This window comes from Pan paniscus, chromosome 3 (assembly GCF_029289425.2).
Source record: "Pan paniscus chromosome 3, NHGRI_mPanPan1-v2.0_pri, whole genome shotgun sequence".
In the NCBI taxonomy this organism is placed as follows: Eukaryota; Metazoa; Chordata; class Mammalia; order Primates; family Hominidae; genus Pan; species Pan paniscus.
In genome coordinates, this window is record NC_073252.2 from 166,181,889 (window position 1) to 166,198,080 (window position 16,192).

At 38.0% G+C, this 16,192-nt stretch overlaps 1 protein-coding gene across 4 annotated transcripts in view; it reads right to left on the reverse strand.

Annotated features, from left to right (window-relative positions):
• Positions 1–16,192, reverse strand: part of DDX60L (DExD/H-box 60 like) — a 259,291-nt gene that overhangs the window by 60,969 nt on the left and 182,130 nt on the right. For all 4 annotated transcript variants that reach the window (XM_055111991.2, XM_063603978.1, XM_063603979.1 and 1 more), the window contains 9 exons: positions 15,320–15,425; positions 14,765–14,880; positions 12,798–12,958; positions 9,377–9,629; positions 5,890–6,056; positions 4,803–4,949; positions 4,039–4,188; positions 2,557–2,676; positions 1,601–1,696 (listed from right to left, as the gene is read on the reverse strand). In XM_055111991.2, the coding sequence (XP_054967966.1) occupies positions 1,601–1,696; positions 2,557–2,676; positions 4,039–4,188; positions 4,803–4,949; positions 5,890–6,056; positions 9,377–9,629; positions 12,798–12,958; positions 14,765–14,880; positions 15,320–15,425 (1,316 nt within the window). The remainder of the gene's footprint in view (positions 1–1,600; positions 1,697–2,556; positions 2,677–4,038; positions 4,189–4,802; positions 4,950–5,889; positions 6,057–9,376; positions 9,630–12,797; positions 12,959–14,764; positions 14,881–15,319; positions 15,426–16,192) is intronic.

A 16,192-nucleotide genomic window follows, 5' to 3' on the forward strand; every position in this document is an offset into this window, starting at 1 on the left:
CTAGCACAGAGTAGGTACTCAATTAATATCTGTTGAATGAATGAATCAATTCTCTTTGGTTAAATAATGCAAATTAAGACTTAGAGAGGAGGTCCAAATTTTGGTCTTAAACAGAATACATCGTGACAATTGGGTCTCAGCTGGAAAGACTTACCAATCAAGGCTAGTAATAAATACATAAAGAAGAATATTTTCATATCCCTTCTGACTTTGATCTAGTCAGATAATCGCCCACTTTACCAAATGCTAATCTTATATTTTGTATCAGCAGGCAATTTCTCTGAACTTTCTAGAATAAACAATTTTTAAAGCCTTCTTACAATCAAGTTTTGTGCATGTATAAATCAGAAAACCAAAGTTACCCACATTTTGTTTTTTGTTTTGAGATGGAGTTTCACTATTATTGCCCAGGCTGAAGTGCAGTGGTGTGATCTTGGCTCACTGCAACCTCTGCCTCCCGGGTTCAAGTGATTTTCCTGCCTCAGTCTCCCGAATAGCTGAGATTATGGGAGCATGCCACCATGCCTGGATAATTTTTGTATTTGTAGTAGAGACGGGGTTTCACCATGTTGGTCAGGCTGGTCCCGAACTCCTGACCTCAGGTGATCCACCCGCCTCAGCCTCCCAAAGTACTGGGTTTACAGGCATGAGCCACCACGCCCAGCCTCATTACCCATGTTTTAACATTATTGTGCTTAGGCATTTTGAGATGAGACCACAATCCAAGGTTCTAGATCATAAAGATCAAGGGTTTTGTTTTGTTTTGTTTTCCCTTAAAACGGGAATGTTCAAAGTCAGCAACACACAATACAGCCTGATGCATAAAAGGAAACAGACTACTTTCAGGACAAAGAAAGCAGAATGACAGCATGTCTACCAACTCTCAACTTCACACAAAAAAGGAGTAGATTCACTACATAGGTTTATCACCTAGTTTTCCTTTAAGTTGAAAATTCCTTGAAGCAACAAAATACAAAGCTTGAATTCTATTTACAGTTCTTTCCATTCATTTTGATAATAACATAGCTATGTCCTTCCAGATCTACACCATTCGCCACCTTCCTCTCTGGCCAATGAGTCTGACCTTGGGAATTGGCTCACCCAGCCTCCTTAGCCCTCTAGCTTCTACTGGGTTTGGCCAGTGGGAAGCCTAGGCAAGAAATGGGAAGGAGAGAAGACAGTGAGGTCAAGGTCTTTATTCTTTTTCTCTCTCTCCCTAAGAGGTCAACCTTGGCCAGCTGCATTTCTTCACCAAGGTCACTGTTCTTCTCAAAGAGACATATCTATAGAATCTCTCTTCTGTTAAGGTTCATAATGCTTCCTTCTCCCTTCATCCTTACAGGGTTGAAAGGCTTGTACTATTCTGGATTACTGCACTTACCTTGTGGTTTCCCTTGTACAAACCTTTGTAAACAGCCCCTTAGTAAAAACACTTTTCTAAAAATTATACTAACGTGAATATGCAATCTGTTTTCCATTGGTACCCTGGCTGACGCACAACTTAACTACCATGATTGAAAAAGCCCTATATTCTTTAAATTACAAATTATAGGGTGTATGCAGACTAGAACATCAACCACAGAACTAACACCAAACCTACCTCATCAAATATAACATATCTGATCCTTTCCACCCATTTTTGGCGATGAGGAGCAAGCAACAGGATTTCAAAACATTCCGGCACTGTAATAAGTACCTACAAATATGAATGATTAGTGTAGCTAACTTTATGGAGCATTAATTTTATATCAGGCATAGTAATAGGAACCTAGAAAATATGCTGCTGCTGATAGCAGTTTCATTAAGATAACATTGCATCTTTGACGTTTTTCATTTAAGTCTTTACATTTATGAACATTTGGATTAATGAAAATGAAAAAAAGCTTCTACTCTGTAACGACTGTTTTACATTTTGTTTAGTCTTAAATGTCTACTTTGTGAATTCAATAAGGGAGACAATCTATCTTAATCTACGATTTACCTATCGATGGGTCCACTATCAACACACAATCTTTTTGAAACAAGGTTTTATTATGAGGATCCATAAATATCATTCACAAGAACTAGCAATTTTGAATGGAAAGAAAAGGTTGGGTAGTCATTTAGTAATGCATTGGGTTTGTTAAATCTACTTGAATCCCTTTCTAAGTTATACTGAAATATCATAATCTATTTGAAATTTCAGATCATAATGTAAGTATAAATATTGTTCACAAGACCTAGCAACTTTGAATGGAAAGACAAGGTTGGATAGTCATTTAGTAATGCATTGGGTTTGTCAAATCTATTTGACTCCCTCTCTAAGTTATAATGAAATATCATAACTTTATATTTGAAATTTCAGTTCACAATGTGAATATCCTTAGAGATGGTGAGCCTAGTTCTTACTTTTTAGAGTAGAACAACCTTAAATTTTCCTTAGAGCAATTTCATTTTCTTTGTGAATTCAGTGAAATGATTTCTATAAGGGCTTGCGTTTTGCAGATTCCCAGCAAAACAGTTATATAAGTACTGCTCTATAATTTGATAATAAACTCATTAATTAATATGTCATACCTGACAGTTTAGTACATTGTGACGATAATCTCTTGTAAAAGCACCGCATAGAGTTCTGCCGGCAGGCAACGTTTTAGTAAAACGATTCTCAACAGTTGCAGCCACTTGACCAACAAGGGACTGATTGACAAGAAAAAAAAACCATTAGTCACTTAGTAGAGAAGAGACATATAAAACCTTGAGGACAACCGAATCCATACACACACACACACACACACACACACACACACATTTCAATGAAAATGAAATGAAGTAGGGAAAAATACAGATGGTAATGAAATTATCTGATACCACTGAGTATTCTCTTGGATCCTCCTTGATTTTAAACACACACACACATACACACACACACACACACACACACACACAGGAGATAGATAGATAGATAGATAGATAGATAGATAGATAGATAGATAGACAGACAGATATTACATATCATGTATATGGTGACAATGGGCAAATGAATGACTTTCTATTGAATGTCTGGTTCATGATTCCAGGTTAACCACCATTGCTCTGCCTGGGATCCTCCTAGTGCTCTCTCTGCCTGTGTTTGTCGGGATCCTTTCTTATTTAAGCCCCTGCAACTTGCTGCCTAAAAGAGGCAAAGAGCCCATGTGGCCTTCTCTTAAAATTTTCAGCCCCTAGGATTCCCCTTCTATTGTTCTGAGCTTAACTATAATTATATAAAAAGATGTTTGGTGTCTCTTATCCAGCATTTCAGGTATTTTACACAAAGAGATTTTTCTGTTGACCTATATGGCCATATTGCTGGAAATGGAAGTCATATATACCTGGCTGTATTTTTTAATTGAAACAATATTAATTAAAAGAAAAACATAAATCTTCATAATTATAATCATAGCATACCACTCCAAGGGAGGGAGGGAAAATAAAAAAGGAAAGGGGAGACAGAAAGAAAGAAAGGGAAATAACTTAAAATGTAAATTTTTAAAAAATTAATCCTTAAAAATACTATAGTCATCATTTTTATATTCATGATAGTGAAATATTTTCTAAAAATAAGTATAATTGCAGTAACTATAAATGAAAATATTAACATATGAGATGAAATGAAAATATCAAAAATAGTTTCTTGGCCGGGCACGGTGGCTCAAGCCTGTAATCCCAACACTTCAGGAGGCCAAGGTGGGTGGATCACCTGAGGTGATCGAGACCAGCCTGGCCAACATGGTGAAACCCTGTCTCTACTAAAAATACAAAAATTAGCCCAGCATGGCAGCACGTGCCTATAATCCCAGCTACTCATGAGGCTGAGGCGGGAGAATCACTTGAACACAGGAGGTGAAGATTGCAGTGAGCCAAGATCGCGCCACTGCACTCCAGCCTGGGTGACAGAGTAAGACTCTGTCTCAAAAATAAAATAACAAAGTGAATTAGATCTAGCATGTGACCGTGCGCATTCTTTTTAAAGGGGATGTTCAGGAACAAAAGCAAAAATGAAAGTCATTCAAGAACTACCTTTGCAGGTGCAACGTACACGACCACCCCGACATCGCTCTCCCTCAGCACTTTCTCCATGCAGTAGTAGGAAGCATAGGTTTTGCCTGAGGACGTTGGGGCAACAATCACTGCTGACTCATTCTTATCTACCACATCCAGGAGTTCCTGCTGCAGGGTACAAAGCACCATTTGTGTCAAGAAAGTGAACAGCATGTTACCAAAACACAGACAGTATCCTTTGTACCTTCTGTCTCCTGTGCCTGTATTATGCTACCTTTGGGGGAACTCCCTGAACCCCTGAAGATTAGGTCTGGTGAACACTCGAAGGATTCAGGAAAATGCCTGGATTACTCATGCCATTCCCTCAGAAAAGAGATTTTGTTTTATATTTTGGCCTAGAGAGAGGGTTTCATTTCTGCAAAATAGAAAGTGAGACTGAGTAAAACATATTTTCCCATTAGAAAACACTTTTTCCAATTGTCATTGAGTAAGTACAGAAAGAGGTTTCCAAAACTGAGCTGTAAGAACTAGTAATGCCACATTAGCATGCCTTCACATACAAACAGGTATCAGTATAACTTCCACTGATGGTGAAAATAAAAAGGCCAAGAAGGGGAAGAAGTGAATGATTTCTCATACTCTAGTTACATTCTCCAGGCACAGTAGAGGAAAGACATTAAACAAGATTAAGAAGTTTATGCAAAGTTTAACATGTAGAGACACAGTAATGAAAAGTTCTGAAGTCACACTGATTAGAAAAGTACAATGTTTGTTGTCATTACCTGCCATGCGTTGGGAATAAAATCCTGGACCCTGGGATCCCGATCTTTTCTTTCATCTCTTATCAAGTAATGGCCCATGTATTGCAGTTGAAACCGAGCTGGTCCAATGTCAATCGAATATTTCTTCTTATTTTTGTCATCTCCTATCTGTCATTTTAATATATTATTTGAAATCAACTTAAACTTCAAAATTGAATAAACATTTATTAAATATCCACTGAGCACATTCTATGCACAAGGCATTTTTACTAAGCTTTTTTTTTTTTTTTTTTTTTGAGACAGGGTCTTTCTCTGTCACCCAGGCTGGAGTGCAGTGACACCATCATAGCTCACTGCAGCCTTGAACTGCTGAGTGCAAGTGATCTTCCTACCTCAGCCCCACCACTCCCTATCCCATGCCCTGGCTGAGTAGCTGGGACTACAGGCACATGCTATCAATTGTGGCTAATGTGTGTGTGTGTGTGTGTGTGTGTGTGTGTGCGTGTGTTGAGACAGGGTGTTGCCATGTTACCCAGGCTGGTCTTGAACTACTGGGCTCAAGTGATCTGCTCACCTTGACCTTCCAAAGTGCTGAGATTACAGGCGTGAGCTACCATGCCTGGCCTACTATGCTTTTAAATAGTGTAATATTTAAGTAAGAAGAGTTTTCCTGCCTAAAGTGTTATTCTTGGGAAAAGTCAAATAGCAGATATTAACGTTAAAAAAAGTTCATCCTGGAATTGGAACCTGGAACCTTATTAAAGACCATTCTTTAATCTCACTACATTACAGTTTTTAGATTGCGCTAGAATTAAGTATAGGATTCATTCCTGTTACCAAGAGGGTTTAAAGTGGCATCTGGATATCATCTAGTATTTAATTTCTGTTTTCAGGAAGCATCTGTACAAATTTTCTAATTTTAATTTACTTCAAAGTTTGGCAGGTTATTAATAAGTAATCTCACATCTGTTATTTTATAAACTAGAATCAGAGTAAACATAGTCAATTGATAACTCTATATGTGAGATACTTCATTAGACCTATTAGTTATTCTTCCATATTAAAATTGAGTAAAAATTTAAAGTATAAGAAATTCTAGTTCTCTTACCAGAGTTGGATCCAAAGAGTTTGCCAGATCATTAAAGCCTAAATATTTAAGGCATTTAGCTATATATTGATGATGTTCTGCTTCCAAAATTTCTGGGTATCTCTCCAGGAGTGAATGAATCCTTTTCATCATTTGAACAGCTATACTTAAATCTTTCGAAATTTTGCCTTGTTAAAGAAACAATAAAATTGTTATAAAGAACACCAAAAATAACTGCTTGATCACTCACGACAATCATTGAGTTAATCAATTAACCTCATGTGATTAAACCTCACTATTTTACTTGACTTTAAAGGAGATTTTAGAGCATTAAAAACTAAAACTCATGATTAAATTAAATTAAAACTCCATCTACACACATTTAATTATCATCTTAAGTAACTTAGACATAGCTGGGTAAGTATAGGCAAAAAAGAAAAGAAACAAACTTTGTGATTTTAGCAGATTTATATGAACCATTTATAGCAGAAATATGAACCATTTAAACTGAGCTCTGTACACATTTCCAGAGAAAAATAACACAATAAGCCACATATTATTTGTGTGTCTTCTACTCTTGTTCACAGGAAAAAGTCCTATGATTTTAGATGCCTGACCAAAACATGAGCAACATTTATCAAGGCCTACTCTTGACCACATACAGTACTTGTATTTATGAAACCATCAGCAGAACCCTTCAATTATTGAGGGCTAAGATACAACCTCACTGCATCCCAATCATTCTATCCAGACTCTCCTAAGCCCTTCCATTACCTCCTGTTCACTTATAGCCTCTTTATCTCTATCCCACTACTAACCACTCCATATAAAGTCATAGAAAGTCTTTATCCTCTTTCCTCTTTGTTAAGAAATATCCTCTTTCTTAACAAATACTACTGAGCAACTGCTTATGCAGACCACCAATGTATGCTTTAAGGAAGTACAAATGAAATTTAAGACAGAGTTGTTACATCGAGGAACCTTCAATCTAATTGGAGAACAAGGGATTAGTGATGAAACAGATCAGTAAAATATCTAAGTGATTTACAATTCAGGGTCCAAATGGAGTCATAGAAGCAGTGTTATGTGAGCAGGAGAAGTTGGGAGGACTCCACAAGAGGATGGCCTTGAAGGACACACAGAATTTAGGCCAATAGAGACAAGCAGAAGAACATCTGTAGCAGAAACTGATATTACCTCCTCAACATCCATTCTCACCCAATGCTTTCTTATAAATCCCCATACTAATGGATACTGCAATAGGTCCAATTCAAAGTTCACATTTTCTAATCTCTCTGTGGTTTGGTGCGGTTTTGTTACTAAGTTTGGCCATTGAGAAGTAAGCAAAAATTGGTGGAATTTCTGGGATGAGGCCTCCTTCCATAGAAGAAATACAGCATGAATGTACAAATTTGCCCTTTTTCTTCTTCCTACTTTGTTTTGGAATACAGTTATCATGGCTGTAGCATCAGCCGCCAACTGCATTCATGACATACCTTTAAGAATACAACTCATGCACTAAGAACGGTACAATATGATGATAGCGGAGCCTAAGTTCCCAGTGACACTGAACTGCCTATCTCTGGACTTCTTTTACATGAAAGAGAAATAAACTATCTTTTTTAAGCCATTGTTAATTCCTATCTCTGTTAATAGCTAATGGCAATTCCTATCTGATATGGCATCAAGTAAAAACACATATGCTAAAGCTTAGAGATGAAAATGAGCATAGTCTCTGACAGCCCACTGAGGTACTGGCTTTGCTGGGAAGTAGAATAGAGAGACATGAGCGTGACTACAGAGTCACGTGGCCACACATGAAAAGGATCTGAGTAGGACATACTCAAGACAGGGTGATCAACCACAACTTGAGGAGGAATTGTCAGCTTGGTCTAGCATCAAAATCACATATCTCAGGCTGGGCACAGTGGCTCACGCCTGTAATCCTAGCTCTTTGGGACGCCCTGGCGGATAGATCACCTGAGGTCAGGAGTTCAAGACCAGCCTGGCCAACATGGCAAAACCCCGTCTCTACTAAAAATACAAAAATTAGCCAGGCATGGTGGCAGGAGGCTGTAATCCCAGCTACTCAGGAGGCTAAGGCAGGAGAATCACCTGAAGCTTGAATCTGGGAGGTGGAGGTTGCAGTGAGCTAAGATCACTCTACTGCACTCCAGCCTGGGTGACAGTGAGACTCCATCCCAAAAAAATGAAAAAAAAAAATCACATATCTCTACTCAGTTTTTTCTGATTCTTTCCCTTAGTTGGCTCTTCCACAAGTCAATATTCAGGAAACTAAGTAATAAAAGCACACACTACAAGCCATATGAAGACGTAATACCTGGAAATAGTATGCACACATCATTTCTGCTACATATTTCGCCAAAATCATTCTCTGCTGCCAGTTGGAGACATTGATACAGGAGAGCACAGGGAGCCACAGAAATTTGAGGGAGCACTTAGAATGCTAGGCAGGCAGGGCCCATTCCAACCCACTTCCCTCCCTGCCAGCCCACAGTGTGGAAATGGTTGTGTACCGTTACCTAGGACTGCAGGTGCTATTGGGCATCTATTCCCCCATAGCTATGGCTCTCAAGGAATTCTGGTAACCGTTCACTCCCCTGCTCTTGTCAAGAACTAGGAAAGGGCTGAGATTTTATTCTATTTACAAGCTAGAAATTTAGTCTTTCACAGTCTCATGGTTGCTGGCAAAAGACATGAGACTCCTGGGTCAGAAACAAAAGGCTTTATTATCATGGCCCAGTTAACAATATAACCATCATGTATATGTCAGTTCCCCTTGTGCTCCATGGGGGAGATAAAGAGCCCAGGTAGAAACCACACACAAAGTAGGTTGATGTCACAGCTAAGGAAATCTACACTTAGAAAACCGAAATATTTTATAATGGGTCTCAGGCAAAACCTGCTTCTTTGCCCTGGAGGGAAATGTGATCTTTATTAACTGGACAGTAAACAAACTTGGCCTTTGCCCTAGAGAGAAACACAATTTCTTCCTTCCAAGCCTGTTCACTATACAAACACACTTAAAAAGATAGTCTGGAAGTGAACCTGTCAATGCTTCTGCTGGCTAGGCGGGCAGAAACATGGAAAAACCCATGGAGAATCACCTCCCAACAGCAACTTCACATCTCCCTGGTGCTGACAGCTTTCCTTCTCTGATAGGCCCTGTTGCTGCTGCTGAGCCTCACCTTGCTTTGCTGATCCCCTTAATTCTCTCCACACTTTTTGAAAGAGTTTTTTCTTTATACTCTCCTCATTTCTTTTTGAATGTGCCATCTTTTCCCTGTTGGGACCCTCTGTCTAACCTCTGCAATTCCACTTTCTTGTCTTCAAAATATAATAATAACTATCTTAAAGGGTCATGTTGACAATAAAATCAGACAATGGATTATACAAAGTTTTAGCACAACCATGCATTCAGTAAATATGTTAACATCATTAATATTTTCATCACTACTCTTTATCCATAGAGTATGGAGTCCCATACCTTCACCTCGGCAATGTTCTTTCCATGCTTTAAAGCAGGCAATTAATCCTAACATTTCAACTCCAAATTTCACTGAATTACTTGCACATGATGTCAAATAATCTTCCAATTTCCTTATTCCAGAATGTAAATTGTTCTTCATCTCCTCTTCAATAGAAAACAGCAGATCATCGTTTTGCTGAGCTTTGTTCTGATCTTCTTTGAGAAATGACTTTTTCTTACTCTTTTTGGTAATTTGGTGGGGTTTGGTATTCTGCTCAATAATAAAAGGAACATATGAAACAAGTCGGAAAATTCCATTATGACATTTCACTAGTGAGATTATTTTTTGTGCACTTACTGAGGACTCTGGCCATCATTCTACTCGTGCACAGGCAAGAATTCTTAATGTCTTTTCTTAAAATTAAAGTCTGTGTGATGCAAACCTACTTAAACTTCAGTATAAATGTAAATTGCCTCTTACTGCAGAATATTTTCTAGATTTCTAAATGGTGTAAATTATTAATAAAAAAGTAAAAGTAAATGGAAGAAAACAAAGAAGAGAAAGAGTAGCCACTGAGCTTGATTGTAGGGCAGCTTCTTGGGGATTTGGAACTTAATTAATTTATTCATTCTCCACCCCACAAAGCATTTTGGGCCTCCCAGATCCCACTCACTCTTTGGAGATTCATGTTGAAAAACACCAACGGTCTAAGCAGACATTAGTCAATGTGGGGAAAAAAACAGAAATCCCACTGGAAAATGGAGGAGTCACACACACTTAGTGGGGTGGTAATTTTTCCCACCTCTCCCCTAACTAGATCAAACATTTAATTCCCATTTTGCTTCTATTTCAGTGTGGAGGCTGCTCCTAGGCCTCACACTACCAACATAACAGAACTGAGCGAGCTCCCGTCAGTTCCTGGCCCTGCAATTCGCGCTGCCAGAGGAGCAGAGGTGCACAGCCTGGGCCCCAGGAGCCAGCCTTGGGCACAGGGCTTGGCAAAGCAAAGGGCTCAGCTGGGTGAGGCCCTTGCACAAAGGCTGCAGAAGATGGTTGCTTCAGGATGCTGTATTCACTTTGATCCTTATGCTTGAAGCCAAGCCTGGACCTTTGCCTGAGCCAGCCCTACCTGGCCACCCTCAGCCCAGAGGAGGTTAGGTCTGTGGGCTGAGGTGGAGCCTCTGCAGTTGAAAGCATGTGTTGTGTGGCTGGATGGACCCTTAAATAGCCCTAAGAGAGAGACCCAACAGCAGTGCTAAGAAACCTACAGTGTAATCAGTGATAACTATTATCCAGAATGGCTTTGAGGAGATATCCTCTCACTGACTGTAGCCTTTGCAACTTCAGCCTGGTTAATGAATTGACAGTCTGGCAAGGAAAAGGAAGACTCTAGATCTCTGATTAAGAATTTTCTGAAATTAGTGGGAAAGAGAAATGTTTTCATGTTTTGGATCTTTTCCTTCTGGGGCTTTTATGTTTCATTCTCCAAAAACATTCCCTTTCCTACTCCAGTTAGGGTAAGGCAGCCATGATAAGTGTCATTGGTCATCAATAGTTTGGTTTGTGCTCTTTCACGTATGCTCTTTCATGGTTGACCTCAGGAAGGGGATTTACCAAAGCAAATAAATGTCTTTCCTTAATTCCCAACCATGAGGCCAAGATAGAAGTACTGAAGCCTAATGAAATCCCCTCTGATGAAGAATGATCGCAAAGTAGTACCTTCCCAAGCAGAACCATAAAATCTGCTGTTTGTTCAGTTATAAACACTATCATTTGTGTTACCTGATACTTTTCCACATTATCTTTTTAAATTTTTTTTGAATTACAGGGATTCTAAGTTTGTAAACAAGCATGGTCTAGTGTAAAGGCAGGAAGAGAAAGAAAATAGGTATGGAGGATTCCCACCCTTTCAAGAAGACCTGGTCTTACCTTTAATATAAACAAAAATCCAGGACAGATTAATGGCATAAATGACTTAAAAACATAGACAGTTTTCAAAATTCAGGCAAAATAATGAAGCTGATGGAAATGTTAGGCCTATTTTTACCACCTCTATGTAAAAAGATTTTCACTGTAATAAACTAATACACAAAAATTTCTCTTTTTTTTTTTTTTTTTTTTTTGAGACAGAGTCTTGCTCTATCACCCAGGCTGGAGTGCAGTGACATGATCTTGGCTCACTGCAACCTCCACCTGCTGGGTTCAAGCAATTCTCCTGCCTCAGCCTCCTGAGTAGCTGGGATTACAGGCACCCGCCACCATTCCTAGCTATTTTTTTATATTTTTAGAGGAGATAGGGTTTCACCACGTTGGCCAGCCAGGCTGGTGTCGAACTCCTGACCTCAGGTGATCCGCCCACCTTGGCCTCCCAAAGTGCTGGGATTACAGGTGTCAGCCACTGCACCCAGCCCACAAACATTTCTTTTAACTTAAATTTGACTTTTCTAAATCCAAGCTTGTAATCCCTTGATGCTTTAAGCTTGTTATCAGATAAATCTATCTTTTCTTATTCTAAAAAAGATAGAATACTAGATTTTATGTAATCTTCTTAGAATTTCTAATGGCAAGCAAGTAAAATAACTCATTTGTAAGTGATATGATTTGGGTCTGTGGCCCCACCAAATCTTATGTCGAATTGTAATCTCCAGCATTGGAAGCTGGGCCTGATGGGAGGTGACTGCATCATGGGGAGGTGGTTTCTGATAAATGGTTAACACCATCCCACTTGGTGCTGTTCTCATGATAGTGAATGAGTGACTTGTGCAAGATCTGGTTGTTTAAAAGTATGTAGCACCTCCCCAACACTTCCTCCTACTCCAGTCATGTGAAGTGCCATCTCCCCCTTTGTCTTCTATCATGATTATAAGTTCCCTGAAGTCTGGGTGTGGTGGCTCACACCTGTAATCCCAGCACTTTGGGAGGCCAAGATGGGTGGATCACCTGAGGTCGGGAGTTCGAGACCAGCCTGGCCAACAGGAAGAAACCCTGTGTCTACTAAAAATACCAAGAATTAGCTGGGCATGGTGGTGGGTGCTTGTAATCCCAGCTACTTGGGAGGCTGAGGAAGAAGAATTGCTTCAACCTGGGAGGCGGAGGTTGCAGTGAGCCAAGATCGCGTCACTGCACTTCAGCCTGGGCAACAAGAGCGAAACTCCATCTCAGAAAAGAAAAAGAAAAAGAAAAAGAAGTTCCCTGAGGCCCAGAAGCTGATGCCACCACAGTTCCTTTACAGCCTGCAGAACTGTGAGCCAATTAAACCTTTTTTCTTTATAAATTACCCAATCTCAGTTATATCTTTCTAGGAATGTGAGAATGGACTAAGACAGTTAGCAAACATGAGAAAGAAGAGAATGGAAGACACCTCCAGAGACAAATATGAGCCTAAAGAAAACAAAACAACATCAAAGAAAAAAATTAGGTAAAATCTATGCGATCTACCTGTAATATTTCACCACTGGCACCACTGGAATCCTCCTTTGGCCGAGTAGTTTGAGTCACAATGACTTTCGTAGAGATTGATTCTAACGATTTCCCATAAAATTGCTGATAATCCTGAATCTTTTTCAGGAAATCAAGAACATGAGGATCTCTAGATTGTTCTGAAATAGAAAGACTTAAAATGTAAACATGTATTTTAAAATATTGCTATATATGTGTGCTACCCACACATTATTTTTTTAACTCCAGAATAATAATTCAGTATTTGCCAATGAGGTCAGATTACCATATGCTAACAAAATAATTCCCTATATTATTTGAAGAAGAGAGAGGACGAAGCTCTGCTAATGTCCGGGTCCAAGTACCTGGACATTGCCCCTGTCATTTGGCAGGAGAAGAGGAGAAGAGGAAGGTTGGGGGCAGTCTAATAGCACATTCACCTACAACAGGGGTCTACAAACCAGGTCCACATGATCAAATCTGATGAGTACATTTTTTAAAATTGGTTACACTCTAAATGATTATATTAGTACCTACATCATGCTGTCAATTTTGGTCTCTTGGTTTGCAAAGCCTAAAATATTTATTACTTAGACCTTTCAGAAAAAGTTTGTTGACTCCGGACCTAAAACATTCTGTTTGCACTCCTAAAAAGGAAAACCTCTACTTCTGGTCCCAGTCAAATATTTAGGAGCTTACAGCTGACAGATGCTGATACCAATTACCTTACACCATGCAAAAATTCAAATGACACAGAAAATTCCCAGGAAGCAAGGCTAGATTCACTTGAGACCTAGGAACACTCTTTACAAACATAAAAGATATAAATAAGCTAGTGTTTTGTTGGTTTGGATGTTGTTGCTTTTTCCGTGTCTGTGTATGTGATCACAAATCAAACCACTCTGGAAACACATCATGCAGAATCTTCGTAGACACTTACATAAATAGCTTATTCCTATATGCAATTGGCATACTTACTTGACTTATTTCTAGATCCTTCTGAAAAGTTTTACCAGTTCTGCAATGAGAACACATGGACACAGGAAGGGGAACATCACACTCTGGGGACTGTTGTGGGGTGGGGGGTGGGGGGAGGGATAGCATTAGGAGATATACCTAATGCTAAATGAAGAGTTAATGGGTGCAGCACACCAGCATGGTACATGTATACATATGTAACTAACCTGCACATTGTGCACATGTACCCTAAAACTTAAAGTATAATAATAATAAAATAAAAAAAAGAAAAGTTTTACTAGTTCTGAAAAGGGTGGAAATAAACATCGGATTGGAGAAAGACACTAAAAGAATGAACCAGGAAAAAAAGATCTATGAATTCCTTTCCTTAGGACCCATTTTTAATTGTTTCATGGGCTTTACTTTTTGCAGATTCAACCCCTCCTCATTACTGAGTTTTCATGGGCACAATTATGCTGGTACTTGGCAGCATGAAATCAACTAGACAATAGTTTAGCAGGAAAAGAGCTAAAATGTTAGGAAGACTATGGCTGTATCAGCACATTTACTTCAAGGTATAGACAGATTCCTAAAACCATCAAGTATCTTTCCCACTTAAACAGCATCTGATATTTTCATGACAATACCATGCATATGTACATCCTTAAAAGATTAATAAATCTCTATTTGAATTAACAGATACATCTGCATGCATACGTACATATGCACACCAGATAATATAATGGGATTTTTTTCAGACAGCATGCTTCCTACTGTGCCTCTTCAATTAATATATATATATATTGTGTGTGTATATATATATACACACATATATGTATAGTATATATTGTATATAGAGATCTCATTCAAAATATATATTATATATAATATATAGATAGATCTCATTCAAAATAGAACGTGTTTACAATGTAATATCTTTTCACTGTTAATAAAAAGAGCAGCAAAGGCAATTCATATAAGCTCTATTTTATCGTGGTTACAGAGCTCACCATCAACATGACATTTGGTCCTGTCATAGTCGTCACTAAGGAGTTTTTGAGCATGCCAGTGCAAAAGTTCATCAGATGTCTTTTGTTTAAACAGTGAAGGAACAACCGGATCATCACTGTAAAAATAAATACATAATTTTTTTTAATTTTAAGCTTTTCAAATTTTAGCACAAACTTCAGGCTGTGATAACAGAAATCGTACAACCTCTTTTTCTATTTGTGTGATATAATGTGGGTCATAAAACCTCAGAGACATAAAAACTCTGAATTTCTGCCATTCCTGTAACAGTCACATCCACATCAACAACAATGTAGTAAACTTTATAGCTGGAGTAATTTTATTATACGTTCAAAATAATATAGATTTTTATATAGTAATGTTCAAATAATATTGACATACTAGATGTTACAATCACTTAAATGTATTATAGTCACATTATATAGAATTTACCATATCCTGATATGATATATTACATAGACATTTTGATGAGTCATTCACTTCACTAGTATTTTCAAGTTGATGGCACTAAATCAGGTACTTCATTAACTCTGTACCTCTTTAGAACAGGCAAATCCTTCATCATATCTCCAACAAACTCATCAATTACAGCAGATGTCATTGGAATAAAGCCCACACTAGGCATCTTTTCCAAGGAGATTTCTGAAAACAAATATAAATTTAAGATGAGAGGAAAGGTGTAACTATCCTATATGAATTTTGAACATTATTTTTTAAATTTCAAATGCATAATATTTTACATAAATTTTACTAATGTTTACCAAGTTAGAGCTTCCAAATGAGATATTCCTCAAAGCAAACATGTTGTAGCAAGCCAGTATATTAAAAATTAGTATATAACCATTTACATATGTATGTAGATGGTAGCAGATCACTAGATAGACAAACATGTAGATTTTCCGTTTCCAAGTACTTATTCTTTTTTATTATGTCACAGTATGAATAATGTGTCACAGTATAGTAATAACAGCACTTGAAAAAAGAAGCACCACTAAGAGTTCACCTACATAAAAGCCTCCATGAAAATTAAATCACAAAAATAGGAAAAAATTAATAATAAAAGTATTTTATTTATCACCAAATACTCTTTGGAGCCTTCTTTAATTTCTATTTTCACAGTTCCTATATATGGTTTACATGCTGAATATAATAGACTAGAGGATTTTTAAATTTAGCTTTGTTCAAAACTGTAGATGAAAAAATATAATCCTTCTCCTCCCTCATACCTAAATTCTGGACAATATCCTTTTGCCAATGTATCCACAATTCCCATCTGCATTCCTCTTGCATCTCTCACTTTCCTTTGGGACTATTTCCTTCTTCCTGAATTGTATCATATACAAATATTTTTAATGAGGATATGATGCTAGTAAACTCAGTTCTTGTGCATCTGAAAATATCTATATTAT